The sequence below is a fragment of the Lycium ferocissimum genome, chromosome 1, assembly GCF_029784015.1.
Source record: "Lycium ferocissimum isolate CSIRO_LF1 chromosome 1, AGI_CSIRO_Lferr_CH_V1, whole genome shotgun sequence".
Taxonomy (NCBI): Eukaryota; Viridiplantae; Streptophyta; class Magnoliopsida; order Solanales; family Solanaceae; genus Lycium; species Lycium ferocissimum.
The window spans coordinates 54,894,523-54,915,940 of NC_081342.1; the positions used below are offsets into that span (position 1 = coordinate 54,894,523).

At 35.5% G+C, this 21,418-nt stretch overlaps 2 protein-coding genes across 3 annotated transcripts; both read right to left on the minus strand.

Moving 5' to 3' along the window:
• Positions 1-6,674: 6,674 nt before the first annotated feature.
• LOC132055683 (receptor protein-tyrosine kinase CEPR1-like) lies at positions 6,675-11,177 on the minus strand. Of its 2 annotated transcripts, XM_059447636.1 has the most exons (4): positions 10,773-11,177; positions 10,583-10,666; positions 7,352-9,722; positions 6,675-7,258 (listed from the first exon to the last, which is right to left on the minus strand). In XM_059447636.1, exons 1-4 carry the CDS (start codon positions 10,800-10,802, stop codon positions 6,903-6,905), a joined length of 2,841 nt encoding a protein of 946 aa, XP_059303619.1. In that variant the 5' UTR covers positions 10,803-11,177; the 3' UTR covers positions 6,675-6,902. The 2 variants fall into 2 exon arrangements, with proteins under 2 accessions (XP_059303619.1, XP_059303625.1); XM_059447642.1 differs by lacking the exons at positions 10,583-10,666; positions 10,773-11,177 and having other exon boundaries at positions 7,352-10,558.
• Positions 11,178-12,663: 1,486 nt separating this feature from the next.
• LOC132055701 (pentatricopeptide repeat-containing protein At1g09900) lies at positions 12,664-16,700 on the minus strand. The gene is made up of 2 exons (XM_059447652.1): positions 13,677-16,700; positions 12,664-13,183 (listed from the first exon to the last, which is right to left on the minus strand). Exon 1 carries the CDS (start codon positions 16,489-16,491, stop codon positions 13,930-13,932), a length of 2,562 nt encoding a protein of 853 aa, XP_059303635.1. The 5' UTR covers positions 16,492-16,700; the 3' UTR covers positions 12,664-13,183; positions 13,677-13,929.
• Positions 16,701-21,418: the final 4,718 nt, after the last annotated feature.

Consider the following 21,418-nt stretch of genomic DNA (forward strand, 5'->3'; position numbering starts at 1 on the left):
GGTTGCCTTATAAGGCAGGTTTTTAGTTATGCCAAGGCAACCTCTGTCGGATACGGCATAGGTTGTCTTAAGGTATAACTAAAGTTACGGCATAGGTTGTCTTATAAGGCTGACTTTTAGTTATGCCTTAAGGCAACCTATGCCGCATAAGGTAGACTTTTTCCAAAGCCTAACCGTGCGAATTTTTTTTATTTTTTTTTTACTGAGCGGGGGTTCGAACCCAGAAAGTCGGATATTTTCAGCCATTTTTTTAAGTGAAGGCCAAAAATTAAAGACCAGCAATCTGAGGAACAAAAATTAAAGACCACCCCAAAAGAAGGACAATCCGCGCAAAAAAATGATAGTATATATTAACGTATAAAATTTCTGTAGTTCTAATATTTCTCCTGTGACTCATTTGCCACCTCTGGTCAACACCCTTAATTTTCAAAAGTTCCTCAATTACTGTTTTGAGCTCATTGGGGTTCAAAGGAATGTTGGAACTACCTGTCAACCTTTTTCAGCATACCTAAACGAGTAGTTAAAATTTCAAAGTGTTAGCGGAAACGTAAAAGAAAGAACACAAGATTTAACGTGGTTCGGATCAAAATGATCCTACGTCTACCAGAAAACAGTTGTCTTTTGATTATTAATAAAGAAAGGGGAGATTTCCCGATGAGAATTGCTCTCTCAACTCTCTACTCACTACAAAGGATTGTATGAATTTTGGGATGATAAACAAAGAAAAAGTGCCTCTCATTTTATAGGCATAAAATGACTTGGGCTCTAATATGCTACATGGCATTTCAATTCTCCTCCACATCTTTGGCTCAAAGCAATGCATCTTTGGCTCTAAGCAATGCATTCTTTGGCTCCAAGTAAATCATCCTTTGGCTCCAAGTAATAGAAATCATCCAACTAAAATTGTCACATGGATTTTTCTATGACATGACAAAAAATCAACTATTTCAATCTCCACCTTGGTTTGCGTCAAGAGCATGTGTATGAACAACTCCGGCCAAAACTTCCAAACTTACTGGGCAACCCCATTGTAAGAAACAAGAAGAATCAAACCATTGTTGAACATACCACCTCCACCTAACAACTGTTCTCTCGAAGTTGCATTAGTTGATGCGTACTCCCGCTAAGTCCTTGCAATGTGCAAACTTAGCGAGGTGACTATCTTGGTCAATATGTCTGCCGCGTTATCGCCTGTGATAACCTTCACGACCTTGATAGTTCCCTCTTCAACAACATCTCGAATAAAATGAAATCGACATCAATATGTTTAGTGCGCTCATGAAATCTCTCGATTTTTAATCGATGAATAGCACTCGACTATCACATCTAAGGGTTGATTCCGCCGAACCAAACTCAACTCGCCACCAAACCTTTCAACCAAATAGCTTCTTTCACCGCTTCCGTCGCCATGTATTCCCGCTTTCGTCGTAGAAAAAGCGACAATCGACTGCAAAGTCGATTTCCAACTAACGCATTGCCAACAAGAGTAAAGATGTATCCAACAGTGGACCTCCTTCGTCAAGATCCCCCGCATAGTCGAATCCACTTAACCGAGAATTGAAATACCCTCCACCACCTTTTTGAAAGGTCGACCAACATCGAAGCTCCTCCGAGATATCTCAATATCCACTTGACAGCTTTCCAATGCCTCTTTCCTGGGTTGGACATGTATCTGCTTACCACACTTATAGATTGAGCAATATTTGGACGTGTGCATACCATAGCATACATAATGCTACCAACTGCGCTGGCATAAGGAACCTTTGACATATGCTCCACCTCATCTTTCGACTGAGGCATTTGTAACTCTGAAAGTTTAAAATGAGGAGCTAACGGTGTACTTACAGGCTTGCACGTATGCATATTAAATCTCTCGATAACCCTTTCAATGTACCTCTTCTGAGAAAGATGTACAACACCGTCTTCTTTTGAAATCTCCATACCAAGAATTTTCTTTGCAGCTCTGAAATACTTCATGTCAAATTCCTTACTTAACAGTTTCTCTAAAGCATTTATCTCTGTAATGTTGTTAGCAGCAATAAGCATATCATCAACATACAATAGTAAATAAATCATTGAGTTACCAGACATCTTCTTGTGATACACACAACTATCAAATGCACTCCTTGAGAATTCATATGTAGTCATGAATGCATCAAACCTTTTGTACCACCGTCTGGGGATTGCTTCAAACCATACAAAGACTTCTTGGCACACATGATCTTCTTTTCCCTCGCCTTTAGGAAACCTTCAAAGCCGATCCATATAGATTGTCTCTTCTAGATCACCATGTAAGAAAGCAGCTTTTGACATCAAGTCGTTAAGCTCCAAGTCAAATTGTGCAACCAATGCTAGTAGCATGCGACCGAGCTATGCTCACCACGGGAGAGAAAATTTCATTATAGTCAATTCCCTCTTTCGGACTGAAACCCTTTGCAACCAATCTCGCCTTGAACCTAGCATCTTCCACTTCTGGAATTCCCTTTTTCTTTCTGTAGACCCATTTGCATCCAACTGTCCTCTTCCCCTTTTGCCTTTTCACTAAGACCCGTGTTTGATTCTTGTGAAGAGACTCCATCTCTTCCGTCATGGCTAACCACCATTGTGCAGCATCCTTGCAAGAAGTTGCTTCAATATACGAGGAGGGCTCTAGATCCTTAATCTCTTCTTCTGCAGCTACAAACGCATATGCAATCAGGTTTGCTTGATCTATAAGGCGTTTCGGTCTTCGTATCTGCCTCTTCTCCCTTCCCTTCACAATTGTGTATGGTTCATTGACAGCAAGTTCTTTAAGATATACATCTTTTGACTCATCTTTGACCTGAGTCTCTTGATCCTTTTCCTTGGTAAGCTCCACCGAGCTCCACCTCGCTCGTTGTTTTCGTTTCCGAAAACTCCACGTTAAACTTTACTAGATCAAGCATAAGAGGATTCATCAAAGGTAACATCTCTACTAACTATAAATTTGAGTAAAGATAAACACCAAAGTTTGTACCCTTTTTACTCCCGACCACATACTCCCACGAATATGGCCTTCTTAGCTCCTTGGTTCAAGCTTTCCTTCATTAACATGATAATAAGGTCGGACACCCAAATACTCGTAAGTATGAATAGTTAGAGGATTCACCGACCATACCTATTCGAGTCTTTAAAGTCAATCGCCGATGCCGGAGATCGATTGACAATATGAGAAGCAACAGAACCGCTTTCACCCCAAAATACTTTGGACATTTTGGCTTGTAAGAGCATACAACGAGCCTTTTTAAGAAGAGTTCGTTCATTCTCTCGGCAACCCCATTCGCCGCGGGGTGTGCCTGGGTCAGTCTTATGTCTCGAGATCCCATGAACCTTGCAAGAAATCATTAAACTCTTCGCTGCAAAACTCCAAGCCATTATCTATGCGAAGATACTTGATTTTTCGCTCCATTTGATTTTCAACCAAAATCTTCCACTAGTTAAATGCTTCAAAAGCATCACTTTTTGCCTTCAAAAAATGCACCCAAACCTTTCGTGAGAAATCATCAATAAAAGTAAGAAGATACCTCTTTCCGCCCTTCGATGGAAGTTTAGAGGGACCCCATAAATCCAAATGGATGTAGTCTAGCACCCTCCGGCTTCAGGTTTTGTGCTTGCCGAAGCCGACCGTCTTTCTTCCCTAGAACGCAAAGGTCTTTCACAAAATTCAAGTGTGCTGGTCTTCTCACCTTTCAAAAGGTTACGGTTGCTCAACATCTCCAGTCCACGTGCGCTCATATGACCCAATCTCATGTGCCATAATCTTGCCTTGTCATTATTAGATAACTGCACTGTAGATGCATTTGCAGAGCCAACAATGGTGCTTCCTGCCAATGTGTAAAGGCCATCCTCTAGCTTGCCTTTCAACATTTCTAAAGAACCTTTAGTCACTTTCATAGTTCCTCTTTCGCTCATGTACTTGTAGCCTAGTTCATCTAGAGTACCCAGGGAGATCAAATTTTTCTTCAGATCAGGAACATGACGAACTTGTGTAATAGTCCTCACGGCTCCATCATGGCAGCGAACCCGAACTGAGCCAATGCCAACTATTGCACAAGTTAGATTATTGCCCATTACTACGGTTCCTCCACTTTTCTCATAGCTGTTAAACCGCCTTTTTCGGAACGTCATACGCAGTACAAGTTCGAGTCTAACACCCATTTGTTTTCATAACTTCCATTATCGTTTGATGTAAGCACATAATCATTATCGAATCCATGTACTGTTCATTCGTGGATGCACTCGCCTTTTCCTTGGACTTTGACGTTGGGCAATCTCGTTCAAAGTGCCCCTTCTTGCCGCAGCCCCAAAAATCTGCATTTTTCTTGTTCACACGAGACTTTGATCTGTGCTTTGATTTGCTCCTTCCGTGTTGGCTAGTCCGGCCTCTTACAAAGAGCCCACTTGCCTGATCATCTCTGTCTCCTTCAAAATGCCTCCTCACATCACTAGAGTTAAGTGTTTGCCCCACTTGCTCAAGGTTGATAGGCTCCTTGCTATACATTATTGAATTCTCGATAGCACGATATCCTGAAGTCAATGAAAATAGCAAAGCACATGCAAGCGTCTCCTCGTCCTTTTTAATTCCTGCAATCTGTAAGTCCATGACAAGTTTATTGAACGCGTCTAAATGATCTTGTAACGAAGTACCTGACCCCATCTTAAATGTGTGAAGATGCCGTTGTAACAAATCCTTGTTGTCACCGATCGTCCGTAAAGCCCCGTAGCTTGTCCCATAACTTATCGTCGTCTCTTCAGATTTGTACTCATTTCACAAAGCACGTTAAGTGCAAGGGACAATTGGATTACACTCAATGCATCTCCTTCAATCTTCTCCCTGTCGGAAGCCGTCAATAGCATGGATTGAACCCTCCCTCCGCAGTAACGCCATCATCTGGATCTTCCAGATATTGAAGTTGTTGCGTCCACTGAATCTATCGATTTCAAACTTCATGGAACTCATCCTTCCTTGTTCTTCCTCCTAGGATCTTCAAAGATTCTTAACGCTTTGATACCAATTGTTAGCAGAAACGTAAAAGAAAGAACACAAGATTTAACGTGGTTCGGATCAAAAATGACCCTACGTCCACCGTAGAGAAGAATGTTTTGCCTTTTTATTATTAACAAAGAAAGGGGAGATTTCCCGATTACACTTAAGACAATTGCTCTCTCAACTCTCTACTCACTACAAAGGATTGTATGAATTTTGGGATGATGTACAAAGCAGAATTGCCTCTCATTTTATAGGCATAAAATGACTTGGGCTCTAAGTGTGCTAAATGGCATTTCAATTCTCCTCCACATCTTTGGCTCCAAGCAATGCATCTTTGGCTCCAAGCAATGCATTCTTCGGCTCCAAGTAAATCATCCTTTAACTCCAAGTAATAGAAATCATCCAACTAAAATTGTCACATGGATTTTACTATCACATGACAAAAAATCAACTATTTCACAAAGTAATATTAGTTTGTTACTCCCTCTATTCCAATATAAATGAATTTCTATGCACTTCTTCTATGGTTCAAAATGAATGAATTTTTTAAACTTCAAAGATGTATTAGTTAAAAAAAAAAAAAAACCCAAAATTACTCATTTCTTTAACTATTATCTCTAGTTTTAAGAAAAGTTTGGAAGAAGTAAAAGATTAATATTGACAAAGTATCCTTTAATTATTTTGGAATGGAGGGAGTATATGATTGGAAAGATTTATTTATTGGAACAGTCCCAGGTCTAAAATATCCTACCAAACCATAGTCTCACAAATTTGAATCCCATTAGCTAGCCCAATTTGCCATTGTTATCCAATTGGACATCACTATTCCCTGTTAATAAAAATAATGAGAAAGAATCATATGTCTCATTCAGAATTCTTTTAGGTGAAGGAAGAATAAAAGAATTTGCAAGTGGAGAGATTGGTGGAATACCATACAAGTATAAGCAAGATTGGTTCTTATATAACTTTGCATTACACGTATCTATTCCAAGAACAGTAGAGCTCCACTGAGAAAAGAGTGGAGGAATAGATAAAAAGATGAAGCTATATGCTCTTCATTTGGGGGCCCTTGTTAAAATGGAGACATATATAGATGCTCATCAATTCAATCAGACCCTTTTTTCTTTTTAATGGGATAGATAAACAGAAGAGGGGCCAGCCCCTCCTCAATGAATAGATCATGTATTCTCATATAAATTCTTCAATTTGCAATCAGAAATCCACTTTCATGCATATAACTTCCTCATCCACATCTGAGATAATGGTTAAAAAACATACCTGAACTATCACTTTTTTGCGAGTTTCACACCCCAACTATTAGTTGTTCCCTTTTCCTACCTGAACTATCACGATCTATGTATTAAAACGCACCTCGAAGCTAAATAGGCCACTATCAGTTGTTCTCTTTTCCTAGCTGAACTATCACCATCTGCTCAACTAAGTGTTTAATTACATAGATGGTGATAGTAAAGTTAGTAAAAGGAGAAAGCTGATAGTTGTGGGTGAAACTCGCGAAAAAGTGAGGGTTCAGAAGTGCTTTTGACTATTAAAACTTTTTGAGTATTGAAACCTCTTTTATTGCATCACTCTGAAGAAGAAAGCAAATTTCTTAAAAGGTAAGATAATTATTTCCTTATGTGGGTAGTCGGAAAATCCATATGCTATGTGTTGTCATAAAGAAGTTGTATATATTCATAAAGTATCAAACAGGCCAAAAAATAGAAAGCAAAAAGACAATAGTATAAAGGAAAGAAAGAAGATAAAGAGAACCTATGTTAACTTTTTGTTAGAAGAGAGAGAGAGAGAGAGAGAGAGAGAGACTGATTCTCTTAGAGCATACGGTTAGCGAGCTAGGGGCTTTTCCTAAACAAACAAAAATTGTTGTAATCAGAAATCAGGTATGTCCATTGGCTTGTTTACAAGAATCGTAGTATGTGCAAGGTTGTGCCTCAGTTAGCAGTTGAACAACTTCATTCATGGTAGGACGGTCGGCTGCTGAACTATATGTGCAACGTACTGCAATTCGAAGAACCTTAATCATCTCTTCCTTGAATGATCCTGACACTCTTTTGTCTAACACCTCAAATGCTCCTTCCTTTGTGTCCACCTTGGTTGATACCCAGAAAACAATGTTCTTGTTCTCCCCAAATTCTGCCTCAACTGGCTTCTTCCCTGTGATCAGTTCCATTAAAACTACTCCAAAGCTATACACATCACATTTTGTCGTCGCCTTGGAAGAATATGCATATTCTGTTTAACACATATATTGACACAAGAAAGAGTTAAATGAATTTGTGCAATCACAAGCATGATCAATTAAGGAAATTGAATTGAGGAAATTACCTGGAGCCAAGTAACCACATGTCCCTGCAATAAGTGTGGTAGTGCAATCTTTCCCTCCTCTGGCTTGCAAAACTTTGGCTATTCCGAAATCTGCAACCTTTGGCTGGTAATCGACGTCCAGGAGGATGTTGGTTGTTTTGATGTCTCTGTGAATTATTGGTGGCAAAAGATCATGGTGAAGGTAGGCCAACCCTTGAGCTATGCCCAGTGCAATCCGATGACGAATAGGCCAATCCAAGAGGATTTTTCCTCCATGAAGAGCATCCCCAAGATTCCCATTTGGCATGTACTGGTAAACCAACAAACTACACTCCAAACTAGAGAAAAAGCAGTATAACTTCACAATGTTGTTGTGCCTAATGTTTCCAAGAGTTTCAACCTCGGTTTTGAGTTCCTTGTTCAAAACTAGTTGATTCTCTGAAACAGAATGCTTGTGTTTGTGACTCCACAGCTTCTTTACCGCAACGACTCCCCCATGACTTAAGTCAACCCTGTAGACAGCTCCAGACCCTCCGTATCCAACAATGTTTTTCTCATTCATGGCCTCAAAAATTTCACGTTCATCAAAACTCAAGCGATGGAAACTCTTAACATCATAGGTGAAAAATGACGACGACAAGGATTCCTCATGTTCCATCGCGGTCCTTTTGTTACGAAACCACCGCTTGAGGAACAGCACAAGTCCTAGAATTACAAGTCCCAATGATATCCCAATAACCCAAATAAGGTTTCTTTTCTTCCGGTCATAACTTTGTGGACATAAAGGAAAACTTTTGCCAGACGAACTCAGAAAAGGGGGAAGACAGAGTCCTGGATTGCCCGAAAGACTTTCCAGGACACCTCCCTTTATAAATAAGGGAGGTACAGGACCAGAAAGCAAATTGTTTGACAAGTTCATGGAATTTGGTAGCAGTTCACCAAGGGTTTCAGGAATCTTCCCCATCAAAAAATTGTTTGACAGGTCAAGATAATTGAGAGAGTCAAGTGAAGAAAGAGTCTCAGGAATGTAAGAAGTTAATTTGTTACCTTGTAAGATCAACAAATTTAGTCTTTTGAGGTTACCAATTTCTGAAGGAATGGGTCCAGACAGGAGGTTATTGCTGAGATCAATCTTCACTAGATTGGAAGTTGTTGAAATTTCACGAGGAAGTGTGCCAGAAAGCCTGTTACTCTGCATGAAAAGCTCTGACAAGTTCTTAGCGTTTCTGATCGTTGTGGGGATTGGACCAGTTAGATTGTTATAGCTCAGGTCAATAATTGAAGCATGTGGAAGAGCAAGAAGCATTTCTGGTATTCTTCCCTCCAAATGATTTTCACTAACTCGGAAGCGGATTAGAGTCTCACATTTCGCATAGTTTTCTGGTAGTTCTCCAGAGAAAATGTTTTGGAGTAAAAGAATGTACATCAACTTACCTCCGTGACACAGCTGAGCTGGTAGTTGTCCAGATAAGTAATTTTCTGACAAGTCCAATGCTAGCAACGATGATGAAACACCAAAATTTTGTGGGACGTCCCCTGTCAAGTAATTATCATAAAGTGATAGAATGGTTAAGGTTGTTGAGTTTGCAAGGGAGGCAGGAAAGTCTCCTGAAAGAGTGTTGTTATATAGCTGCAACACTTGCAGCTTTGGTAGGCGGCATATAGATTCTGGAACTTTGCCTGCCAATCTGTTGACTGACATATCCAAATCCACGAGTTCAGTCAGATTTCCAAGCTCCTCAGGTATTTCACCCTCAAGTTGGTTGTAGTAAAGTTCAAGCATTTTCAACTTCTTCAGCTGGCCCAGCTCTCTTGGTATCCGACCAGTTAAACGATTCTCGCTTAATTCAAGATCTACAAGAGCTGTCATATTTCCTATTGATGCCGGGATTCTTCCAAGTAACTTGCAAGCTGTTAAGACCATCCACCGGAGTTTAGTCAGCCTTGAAATGTTTTCTGGCAGTTCCCATGGGTTGAAATCACGGTTCTCATTGAAGTCCAGCAACTCTAGATTTGTGAGGTTGATAATTGACAAAGGAAATTCACCTGTGAAGTGGTTATATGAAAGGTTAAGTAACCTCAAAGATTGCAAAGGTGAAAAGTCTGGAAGTGGTCCCGTAAAGGATGTGGAAACCATATTCAGCTCTTCCAAGAGAGAACAATTAGAAATGCTGCTAGGGAAGGTACCCTGGAAATTGTTATGACCAAGACGAAGAATGCGCAACCCTGGCAGGAAAGAACACACATCATAAGGAAATAAGCCAGATAGTGACCATCCATAAAGATCAATCTTGGTAACATTCCCCTGATCATCACAACCAACTCCACTATAGTTGCAAATAGGTTTTCCATCCCATTCAGACAAGGAGGAGTTCCCTGTACTGACAGACTTCTTCAAAAGAGCAAAGAACTGAGACTGGTCATTTATAATCCCTTGACAAAAGCTGGACATGGTAAGCAAGAATACAAGAAGGATCATAACTTTCTGAGGAGCCATATATTAAGAACAGTTCCCAAGTGAATTATATTTTGTTGTCAAAGAGGGAGGTGGTTGTTTTTTTGTTATTGCAGAGAAGAGAAGAAATATATAAATGGGATGATTGATACGATCATAGGGTACAGCAGTAAGAAGCCATGATGATGAAATAGTTGGAGATAGAAGCTTTATGTTTATACCCCCACTAGCACTCCAAGAGAATAAGATTGATCTAAAGCTTTTATGCTCAAGAGTTGTCTAAGTGAACAGCATCTGATCTTTATTTTTTGCATGGCTTTAATTTGTTGATCAAGACCTCTCAACACTAATCCCAATGGGGCATGATTTATATTCGTGCCCATAAAAAGGTACTTATACGATTAGGGGGATGACAACTAGTATAAATTTGGGTTTGTATTATATTTCGTGTCGCCTTCCACTTAAGCATGCTATGTATCAAATACACTACTATTTATCTGTTAATGCTGCATGTTTTATATCTATTCACAAAATTGTCAGATGGGGGGCCCATGCTCCATATGCATATAGATAAGCATCAACTTTTTTAGCTAGTGAGATATTATCATATGGATGGTGGGAGGGGGGGTTGGGGTTGCTTTTATATAGATCTCCTATGGCTAGTGCTATTTTCTTATTAATTTAGGCTATGAGACAAAAAGTCACTGACTCGCACTACTTTTAGTAATGAACTTTGGTGTCATCCAAATATCCGCGCAAAAACTGTGTATCATAATAACTAGTAAATCAAGTTGTACCTTGTCCATGGTGCTAGACATCTGGGATACCACTCGAGCAGCAGTGGTGGATAGAAAGCATAATTCATATGGATTCAACTGAACCTAGTGTTTTCAACAGACAAATGATCTTTGTGTGAGGAGTCAGAGAGCAATAATCATCTTTTTTTGCATTGTGTGAGGAAGGAGTCAACATCCAATGGAAGTTTACCTTAAACATGAAAAGCATCAAAGGGGCCATGCCAATGTCTGTTGTGTAGCTATTAGCTTGCTGGAACAATACAGGGAGTTTCAGCACAAATTTTGTGCTGTTTTTATATAATATTTGTTATCATTCTCAAAAAGAGACAACAGACAAATGAGCAAGCTGATACAGGCATTTCCAAATGTTTGTGGATAATACAGAAACACCAAATAAATGTACAGGAAATTTCTTAGAGATGCCATATATCTTGACTTCAGCTATAAAAAAGTTAATGAAGAAAAAACAAATCTTCTAACAAGCAATATGCAATAAACAAGTCAGAAAAAAAAAAAAAAAAATTAACAAGTCAGACAGATCCATAAAGGGTATACCTTTTTGAAAAAAGTATTTTTTCCTGAACCTTCAAGTCCAAGTAAAAGTAGCTTCTGAACCTTCAAGTCCAAGTAAAAGTAGCTTCTGAACCTTCAAGTCCAAGTAAAAGTAGCTTCTGAACCTTTTTGATAATTTGGAACAGTGGTATAATTGCTAAGTTCATCCTTCTGTTAATGGGGCTGACCATGAGCTACGGGCATCGATAGCAGAGAGCAGATAAACAGCGTTGACGCCTGTATAACAAACAAATATTGGATATTTAATAAGCAACTAGCCAAAATAACATAGACAAATTGCAGCCTGAATCAACTCCTTTTAGCTATCTTTCCCATATGTTAACCTGAACATTGTTGTCCTTCCTCGTAACGACCATCATCGTATACCCCTAAGTGAGTGTCATGAAGGCATTGCACATTTGCAAGCCAAAATAAAAGATAAGAATGATTCGCGGCAGAACAGCTGATGAGGAAATGTAAAGAGTTCCATTTTTACAAGAGCCTTAGATGAATGTAACATAGACACATGCACAATTTGTTAAGTAAATTATCTCATTTCAGCATCACACCTGATGGTAATTTTGCCTAAATTCTCATCAGAAGATATACTCCATAACTATATCTTTGGCAAATCGGATATTTTTTTGAAACTGGCAACTTTGTATTCCTCAGCATTAAGGGATAAGCTGGCCACCTCCAAAAAGAGAGCTACATGGTGATAATAATTACAGAAGTCCTATGAAATCCACTACTTGTAATGCATCCTCAATACTATTTTCTTTACACCAAAAACATAAAGAACTAATACAATTCCATTTGATCTTCTGAATGGAATTGGATCTGCCTTCAAAAACAAATCGGAGCTTTTCTTAATGGATTTCTCATCATAATATCCAGCCCAATATAGTAATCAATAGTTAGCCGTGTCTTAATTCTATAAGCTCTTGCCAATGCAGGATCTTCAAGTGGCTGCAATTCTTGGCATTCAACTCACCTTACCTTGAATACTACTCATAGACTACATAAACAAGTCCATCTCAGTAAGATCATTTACAAAAAAAAATCCAAAGTTCTGCCTTTTCTTATGTTTGTGTTGATAAAGAAAGAAAAAAGGGAAGGGCTTTTGGAGAGAACCTTGAAAAATGTTAAAAGTGTAAATTTTAGAATTTACCAATCCTGACCTTCTGAGAATGGGTAATACGTCCTCTTTTACCTTTTGAATGTACAACAGAAAAAACTTTAGAAAGTAAATGTTTGTCAAAATCTTATAACATTTACCAGCATTCTGATATATTAATCACAAAATCAAGTGATGAATGATATATTACAGGGAATAATGGTGAAATGCCACATAGTTTACAGGAAATAGATAGGTCCTGTCCTACATTAGAAAAGAAAAAAAGTGGGAGAAAGCAACTATTCTATATTCTGTGAATGGGCAGTGGTAGAGTTTAAATATAATATTTAAAGTTCAAATTTTCCACCAATAAAAAATAAAACATGCCCACCGAAATAAGCCCATCAAGTCGTAATGAATCTAGAAATACTATTTTTGCAAAATGACATTCAACCTTAGAGCAAGCTTTCTTGCATGATAATCAGAGAATACACATAGTGTGCTTAGACATGAAGAACTACTAACAACTACTTGGATACTGAAATAGAATCCGAACCTTGTCTATAAACTACAAACCAGTTGCAAACATAAAGTAAAAGGTTGTTAAGTATGCTGCGATCAGCCGATCACCATAAGATTATCAATAAGAAAAGACAACTGAAGTGTGCGGAGAGGACCTTGGAAAGCTTAGGAACTCATCTTAACATAATCCCAAGACACATCACTCCCTTTGAATTTGCCAGCAAGGACAAGCTTCTTCAGTACTGTTGTATTCTTGAGCAAATATTTTACCAACAAACTTATTTTCACTTAGTTGTACATAAAAGTTAATGAACTTGATGGTCTTTAGATGTAGCAATGAGCAGTTAAAATTATGTGCCTCAAACCTCCTTCTCTGTTCATCCTCATTTGTTGTACCTTGACAGCATTCCCTGCAGGAAAGAATCTGATATATTAACCAGTTATTTCTCCTTTAGGTAAAAAGCCAAGGAGTTGATTGCAGAAAAATTAAAAAGGTGATAAATTTTTGCCAAAGATTAGTCCTCCTCCTATCCAGAAACATTATTTTTGCTTACAGGCTTATCCCCTAAATTTTTTCTCAATCTTCTTTTTACTTGGGGATTAAACCGGTTCAATTCTTACCCATTTTTTGAAGAGGTAAGGCCGTCAAGTCCTCTCTTTGTAACCTTTTAGCATTGTCTGTGAAATAATACTGGTAAGGTGGTTTAAATTTAAAGTAGAAAAAAAAAAATGTACATGTTTTTTTCCTAAAGAACTTACAATCAGAAATGTATCAATGTATGTCGTCTTCATATTCCACTACTAGTTGTTTGATATTTTATTTTTTTGACAATGGTAACATTTTATAGTCGTTTGATATTGATAACATGAACTAATGAGTATAGAGGTTAAAAGAAAACTTACTCTTGGTTTGTGATTGTTCCAGTCTAAGACCAACATCTCAAGATCTGATGAACTCGGTAGAAAGCTGCAAATTCCAGGGTAGTCCAACTGTTCTAAGGCTGCATTAAGTTTTAAGAATTTCCAGTTTGATGGTGGAAACAGCCAACCTGAGGTGCGAAAAGCCACTTGGAGTGACAATCACACTATATTAGAGTGCAATTAATATAGCTCATTGTACAACTTTCATTGCAGTGATCGACCATGGGATGACAATTCAAGCCCTCTGAAGCTGAGGCAAGCTACGGCCACGCTCGACAAAGCGCAACATGAGCTTGTCCGCCTCTTCTACTCTGCCATCTTGCATCAATCTATCCTTCACCTTGTCACAGAGCTTTAAGTCAGGAATCAGATTCCGGTTGAACATTCGACAAGCCACCTTATATGATGAAAGAGGGCTCCCTTCCTTTAAGTAGCTCTCTATAAGAATGTGGCAGGTATTTGCATCAACTCTTGAAGCTGTCCTGAGGACCTTTCCCAATAGCTTATAAGCCTCATCAGGATATCCTAAACCACAGAATTTTTCAATAACCTGATTATAAGCAGTCTTGCACCCCTGTCTTGAAAGCATCCTCTCTAGTAATTTCAACAGATCGTCCACCCTACGTTGCTGACAAAATCGATGGATGACGGTACGATATGTCACAGCAGTGGGAAGCACACCCCTATGAAGCATTTTATTAGCCATATCGATAGCCTCTTCCATCCTTCCTTGTTTTCCTAATCCGTCTATTAGTGTTGTATATGTGACGGCATCGGGGTGTTTGTTGATTAAATACATGTCATCAAGGACAGAAAGAGCAGCATCCAACTCATTCTTTTGACAGAAACCGTGAATTACAGTGGTGAAATTCACCACATTAACAGCGCATCCTTTCTTCAGACATTCTACCATAAAACACTTTGCTTCATCTGCTCGTCCCTCTTGGCAAAGAGATCGAATTATCAGGTTAATTTCAACCGGAGAAGGGAAAAAGCCCTTTCCGATCATTTCCCTACCTACATCACAAGCTTCAGACAGTTTACCTTCCCTACGATACCCATGCATTACCACACTAAATGTAATAGCATTAGGTCTCCACCATGACTCCTCACACATGCTCATCATCTCTCTTGCCTCGGTAGACCTTCCACTCTGGCAAAGCCCGTTTAGCAGGGCCGTGTATGTTACAGTGTTCGGCTTGCAACCATGTTTGTACATATGTTGGAGCAACTTTTTTGCTTCATCAATTCTCCCTGCAAGGCAAAATCCGTTTAGAACTGCAGTATAAGTAACCACATCAGGAAAACATCCTTTGGCAATCATTTCATTGACCAGTTCCTTCGCCTTATCTAGTCTTCCTTCTTTACAGAATGAGTTTACAACAGCACTATAACCCACTTTATCCACTCGGAATCCTCTTTCTTCAGCCTCCGTTAAGAAACCTAAAGCTTCATCAGCATGACCGTGCTTCGAAAGCATATGTATAATAGTGTTATAAGTAACCTGATCAGGCAATAAATTACTATCTTTAGCCATTTTCTCCACCGATTCTTTCACTTCATCAATTTGTTTCTGCTTGCAAAAGAACGCGATCAAAGTATAGTAACTAACTTTATCCGGATAACAGCCCTTATACGGCATTTCAGAAATCAGCTCTAACGCATCTTCAACTCGATGCACATCACAATAACCTTTGATTAAGCAATTGTATGTAACAACATTTGGTGATATCCCAACTAGTTGCATCCGCTCCAAAAACTTTAACGCTTTCTCGATTTTATCCCCCTTCACCAAAACATAAATTGCGGTGTTGCATATAGACAAATCAGGCTCAACTCCTGCTCTTTGCATCACATTCAGGATCTGCATTGCTTTCCTTAAATGTTCAGCTCGACTAAAAGCAACCATCACACAACCGAAATCTTCAGGTCTCCGCGGAATTCTTCTACGTGCCATCAGCTTAAGAATGCGCTTAGCTCCTTGGCACAACTTTGTCCTGCTTAACAGCTGAAGCATCACATAATAAGCAAGAGGATCATGTCGGTATCGCCACTGCTGGTCTGCCCAATAAAAGAATTTCAAAGCAACTCTTTCATCTGATTGAGACTTCAACACAGCACAAATTTGCTGAGGCTTCATACATCTTAGCAAACGCCTCAATTCAATTTCAAGCTTTGGAGTCCAAGACGACTGACGTTCAATTAATCTACATGCTTCCTTAACTAAAGGATGTCTCATTTCATCTTCAATTCTTCTAGAAATGCCAACATCTTCTACCCTATTAACTTGCTTTTGACTTTTACCAAATGAATCCAAAACCTTAAAATCATCATCATCATCATCAATACAGTCCAAATCAACTCCTCCATCGTCATTTTCTGACTCGTCAAACTCATCGACATTGTCAAACCTACAACTACTAGCACTATCTTTATAACTGCAATTTTTTCCATCATCATCATCAAAAGAAGTGTCAGAAAATCTTACTTTACTATCTTTAGAACCCATTTCTTCTTTCACAACATACCCATTTCCAATATAATCAGAATCAGCATTTTGTGAGTATAATTTAGGGTTGTGATTAAATCTAGGGCTATCACTTCTACATGTCCATGAAGAAAATAACGCAATAATTACTCCATTATAAGCAAATGGGTCTCTACAAGTTCCAATTTTTCCAGGAAATTCAACATAAAAATGATGATTGCATGAACCAAACCAAAGAATCTTGCAAAGCTTTGTATGCATAGGCAAGGTTCCTCTAATTCTAGAGCATATATTCGACTTGAACAACATTTTAAATGAATTTACTGAGAATCTAACACATTTTTTCTATACAAGAAGAAGGTTGAAATGAGTTCCAAAATAGCTTACTTATGAGTTTTGTATGCTATGGAATGAAGCCATTTCTCCTTCAGGCTTTACAGAGTTTAGAGTGGTGGAAAAGTTGCACTTGATTGAGAAGCCTATGTTTTGATTTGAACGGGCCGGGCATCCTACTGTGAATTCCTTGGCCCGTGCTCAAGCCAATATTAAAAATTATATTTGTAGTTATTTTTTAATTTTCTTCTACTTTACTCTTTTGTTTGTGTAACATCAATTCAGCATTTCTTAAAGACTTCTAAAATATTAAAACATAAAATTATTTGAAAATTACATAGGAACATTTTTATTAGTTATATTTTACATTTTTTTTTTTTAAATTCAAATAACTGCACGCACGAGAGCTCTTTCATTTTCTATTTTACTGAAAGTTTTAAAAATTATAATCTCTGAGCTTTATCATATGTAAAATTAATTTCATTTGTTTTTTCTTTTTCTTTTTTTTGAATTAAACTCATATTAGCTAATCTATTTTTTGCAAAACATAATAATATATATTATGATAATCAAGTCGCGTCAAAAAAATATTTGATGCTACAAATATTATTGAAATATGATGAAATCAATGAAGTTAAATATGAAATTTTAAGATAGATAATTACAAGTTCTAATACTAAAAAAATACTTTTCAGCATTCCTTCAAAATTAAACAACACAATATTTTTTTGAAAAGTTCATGAAAATGATTTTTTTTAATAAACTTTCTTTTACCTTCCAAAAGAAAGTTAACCATTTTCCCTTAAATTATGTAAAACATTGATTATCCCAACAACAATAACATACTCAATATAATCTCACGGGTGAAGTTTGGGAAGGGTGGAGTGTATGCAGACTTTATCCTTGCCTTGTGAGGATAAGAGATTGTTTCCAAAAGACATTCAGCTCAAGGGGAAACATTGATTATCCTATTCCACAAAAGTATTTCAATATTAAAAAATGTCAAAAATTTACTTTCTTTTAGACTTTTTTGTATTATTTTCATTTGGAGAGTTAAATTGTAATTTTTCTATAACTATAATTTTTTCAAACATTTTCAAAATATATATGAAACAAATACTTTATAGTTCGTCTTTCAACGTAGTCATTTATTAGGTAAAATTTATGTTAAAATAGTGCACACGAAAAATTAGATTAATTAGTTTTCGTATTTGGAAATATTTTCTCAATTGAGGCGGAAGGACTAAGATTTACATTTTTGATAACTTTTAAATTTAATAATAGCATAAGTTATTTGTGTTTTTTTTAATTGAGAACTTATCCAAGTGAAATCTTTATTGGTTACATGTGTTTGTCAGCATATGCACATTGGAACATTATTACTAAACAAAAAAATTGAATCAATTCTTAAAGTATGACATAAAATTATATTTAAAAATATATAAGTATCTAACTGTACCCCCAGTTCCAAAGTACTTATCACGTTTCGCTTCTCGAGAGTCAATTTAACTAACTTTCAGAGCCAAATATATAATTAGGCTATATCAATATTTTAAAATTAAAATTGAGATACTTGAAAATACGAAAAATGCAATAAGTTGTAATTCTTCTCATATAAAACTGGATTTCTCTTATTTAATTATTGAGTAAAATTGCTTAGTTTACATAAAATCCATTTGAGGTAATAAAGCACCAAATCTCTGTTAAAAAAATAAAAAGACCCAATTCATGTGCACAAAAAAAAAAGTTTGAAAAGTCTTACCACTAAGTATCACATGAATGGCTTTGTAATTTGTCCAATAGTCAAAGGAAAAAATTGTTTGCAACATCAAATAAAGTACGAAAACGTAAAATACCTAAAACCGTGAGGACTATAAAAAAGTATCACATCATAAATCAAAAAAAAAAAAAAGTAAAAATAACAATTTTAATTGAAAAGTATAATAACAAAAATATATATATAATTTTAGTATTGTGTCTTTACCCAAATCAACTTAATAATCTTATAAGGATATTATTAAATAATAATTCAAGCACATATATATATAGCTCCAAAATTGTCTAAATTATAACAACACAAAAAGTTCAATTATTAATTTTTTACACACCCTTAAGAAAATGTTAATTTTTTCGTATTTATTTTTTAGATATTATTTCAAAATTTATTATTTATTATATCCCAATAATTGAGAATTGGTTATATAATTGTCATAAGTTTGAAAATGATAAATAATTTAAAATAACTATTTTATTCATTATTTAAGGAGTACCAATTAAAAAGACCAAAAATATTTTGAAGGGATTAAAATCGAAGTAATTTTTTTTAAAATTCTAATTATTCAATGATTTTCTCTCTCCACTCCCAAAAAAGTTGACGATCTATCAAATTAAAGATTCAATAATCAATGAGCTTTCGGCCATGAATGCCCTTGAATTTGGGCCTTACCAAACATCTCAAAATGTGGCTTTATTTACTAAATTAGATAGTGACAATTGAAGCAATATAGAACTAAACAGGGGTAAATTAATAAAAGAGGGATTCAAAATGTAAAAGTTAGATATCACGTGTAACTCCTTCAAGGTAGAAAATAAAGGGCTAGTAAATGACAAAAATAGCCCTGTGAGGTAGAGAGTAGTACTTTTTGTATAGTTTTTAAATATCTTAATTTTAATTCAAAATATTAAGTTGATATAATTTAATTTAGCTTCAAAGTTTGGTCAAATTAACTCTTGGTGAAAGTGTCACATAAATTGAAATGACGAGAGAGTAATTAGTAAGATCTAATAAATACTTCCATTAGAAAATGAAAATGTGACTCCACAGTTACCTAAAATTTACCAAAATATATAATGAAATATTTTAAAGGGTAATCTAACACTCCCTCTGATTCATATGATATGGTGTTTTTATCTCGGACACACCCCTTAAAAATTTACTTACGCCTAGAGAGTAGAAAGCGTTTTTACTGAACTATCGTTAATTAAATAGTACCAATTTAATATAATTCATTGATTATGTAAAATTTTATTTATCTAAATAAGGGTAAATTTGAAAGAATAAAAAAAAAATAGCTATTAATTCTTGTTGATCATGTAAAACTATTTATCCTGAACTAAATATAAAAGTTAAAAATACCCGGACTAACAAAACACCTCTCTGAATGGACTGAAGAAAAGGAATTGAGGGTTAAAAGTGAGATGGGTAAGGAAAGGACACTAGCAGCCACGTGTAATCATCAACCAACCAAAATTTTTGTATTTGGAGTATGAGGACGACAAAACTTTATCCCACTTATATATAATAGTAACTAATTGAGCTAACGCCTATACATTTTCAACATTTCACCTATAATACAACTGTCCTAACCAAAACTTTAGTCGTATAATTTAATAAAGTAACATAACTTATTATTTTTTTTTAATTATGAGAACATTCATTTTAAGTTGTAAAGCACTAAGAATCTAACATTCTATCCGTTTTTTTACTATCGGTTAATGTTATAAATTTATTAAATATATATTTGCTTCTTAGGTTGAATTATATTTTATACAACAATCATGAGTCATTATACATTATTCTATCAATTCTTCTTATTTAACATTCACAAATAAAATTTATAATAATTCAAATGCGTAATTTATCTTTATAAAAATAGAATATATAGGCTTCTTCTTTCATAATTACAATGATATATTGTTAGAGATTTTATCATTTATATCAATTTAGTGAAAATATTATCATGTGATCATTTAAATTCTACTAAAGTTTATGTTATATAGTTACACATCAAATTAATTTTTTGACCCATGAATTTTTCTTTTATTTCAAAATTTATTCTTATTAATGTTAATTAATTGGTTATATAATTTCTCAAATTGTAATTTATTTTATTCATTATTTTGTCAGCTTTTTAAATAAAAGTTCACTTGAATTTTTTACTTATATTACTAATAAGTTGTATGTTCAAACCACGATTAATATAATACTAGCTCCGTTCCAAAACTTTATTTATAAATGATTAATAAAGTTTGCAAAAATTTATTAATACTTTTTGAGAAGACTTGTTTTATTTTCTCCTCTTCGAGACAAAACTTTTTACTAAGACCCGCTATAATTTTCTCTATAATAGCCAAGTTTTTTCGAACCGATTTTTTATGTTATATTTACTTCTCTATAACAACATTTCGCCTATAATAACAGTACGCTCTTTGTAAAATTACTCCCCATATAATAGCTATCTTCTTTTTTTGGTAATATAATAATTAACCATCTTTATAAAAATAGAATATATAGGATTACCAATAATATGTGTAGAGATTTTGACCAAATATTTGATCATTTAATACACTATTTATGACAAAAATATCATATGAATACATATATTTTCATCATTAAACGGTTTTCATTCGTTATACAAAGTGTGATTAAGCTTAAAATTTAGAAATTGATAAATGAAAATTATGTTTTATGCATAATTAAGTATTATTTAAATGTGAATTTTAATTCGATTAATTTAAAGCATCGATTAATAAAATTTTATTCGATTAATTTAAAGGTGTAAAATATTCTATTGTTAATGTATGTAGATTGGACCTAAACAATACTTATTATTTTTTATCAAATTTTGATTTGGATAATTCTAAAATTAAATCAAATTTACATTAGTTCAAATTATTAAATTAATTTTACATGTTTAAAACGAAATAAAGTAGAAATTTGATTTTCTATTTAAACGAAGAACTACTATTTTTTAATTTTTGGTGAATATTCTTGGTTTTGCTCATTTTACTTGTCATGTTGTCTTTTGCATGTTTTTTTAAGGAAACGTCAATTAGAATTAGAATTTGACTAATTTACCTTATTTATTATTTGATCTCCATTTAATATTATTTTTTTTTACGA

Bases quoted from the DNA above. Each gene is read 5' to 3' on its own strand.
- LOC132055683 (XM_059447636.1), bottom strand. From the start codon at position 10,802: ATGGCCCCTTTGATGCTTTTCATGTTTAAG. The intron at 10,667-10,772 runs GTAAACTTCCAT...TGAAAACACTAG, and splicing joins TGATGCTTTTCATGTTTAAG to GTTCAGTTGAATCCATATGA. The intron at 9,723-10,582 runs GTACAACTTGAT...GCTCTTTTGAAG, and splicing joins TGTCTAGCACCATGGACAAG to AAGTCTGTCAGTACAGGGAA.
- LOC132055701 (XM_059447652.1), bottom strand. From the start codon at position 16,491: ATGTTGTTCAAGTCGAATATATGCTCTAGAATTAGAGGAACCTTGCCT.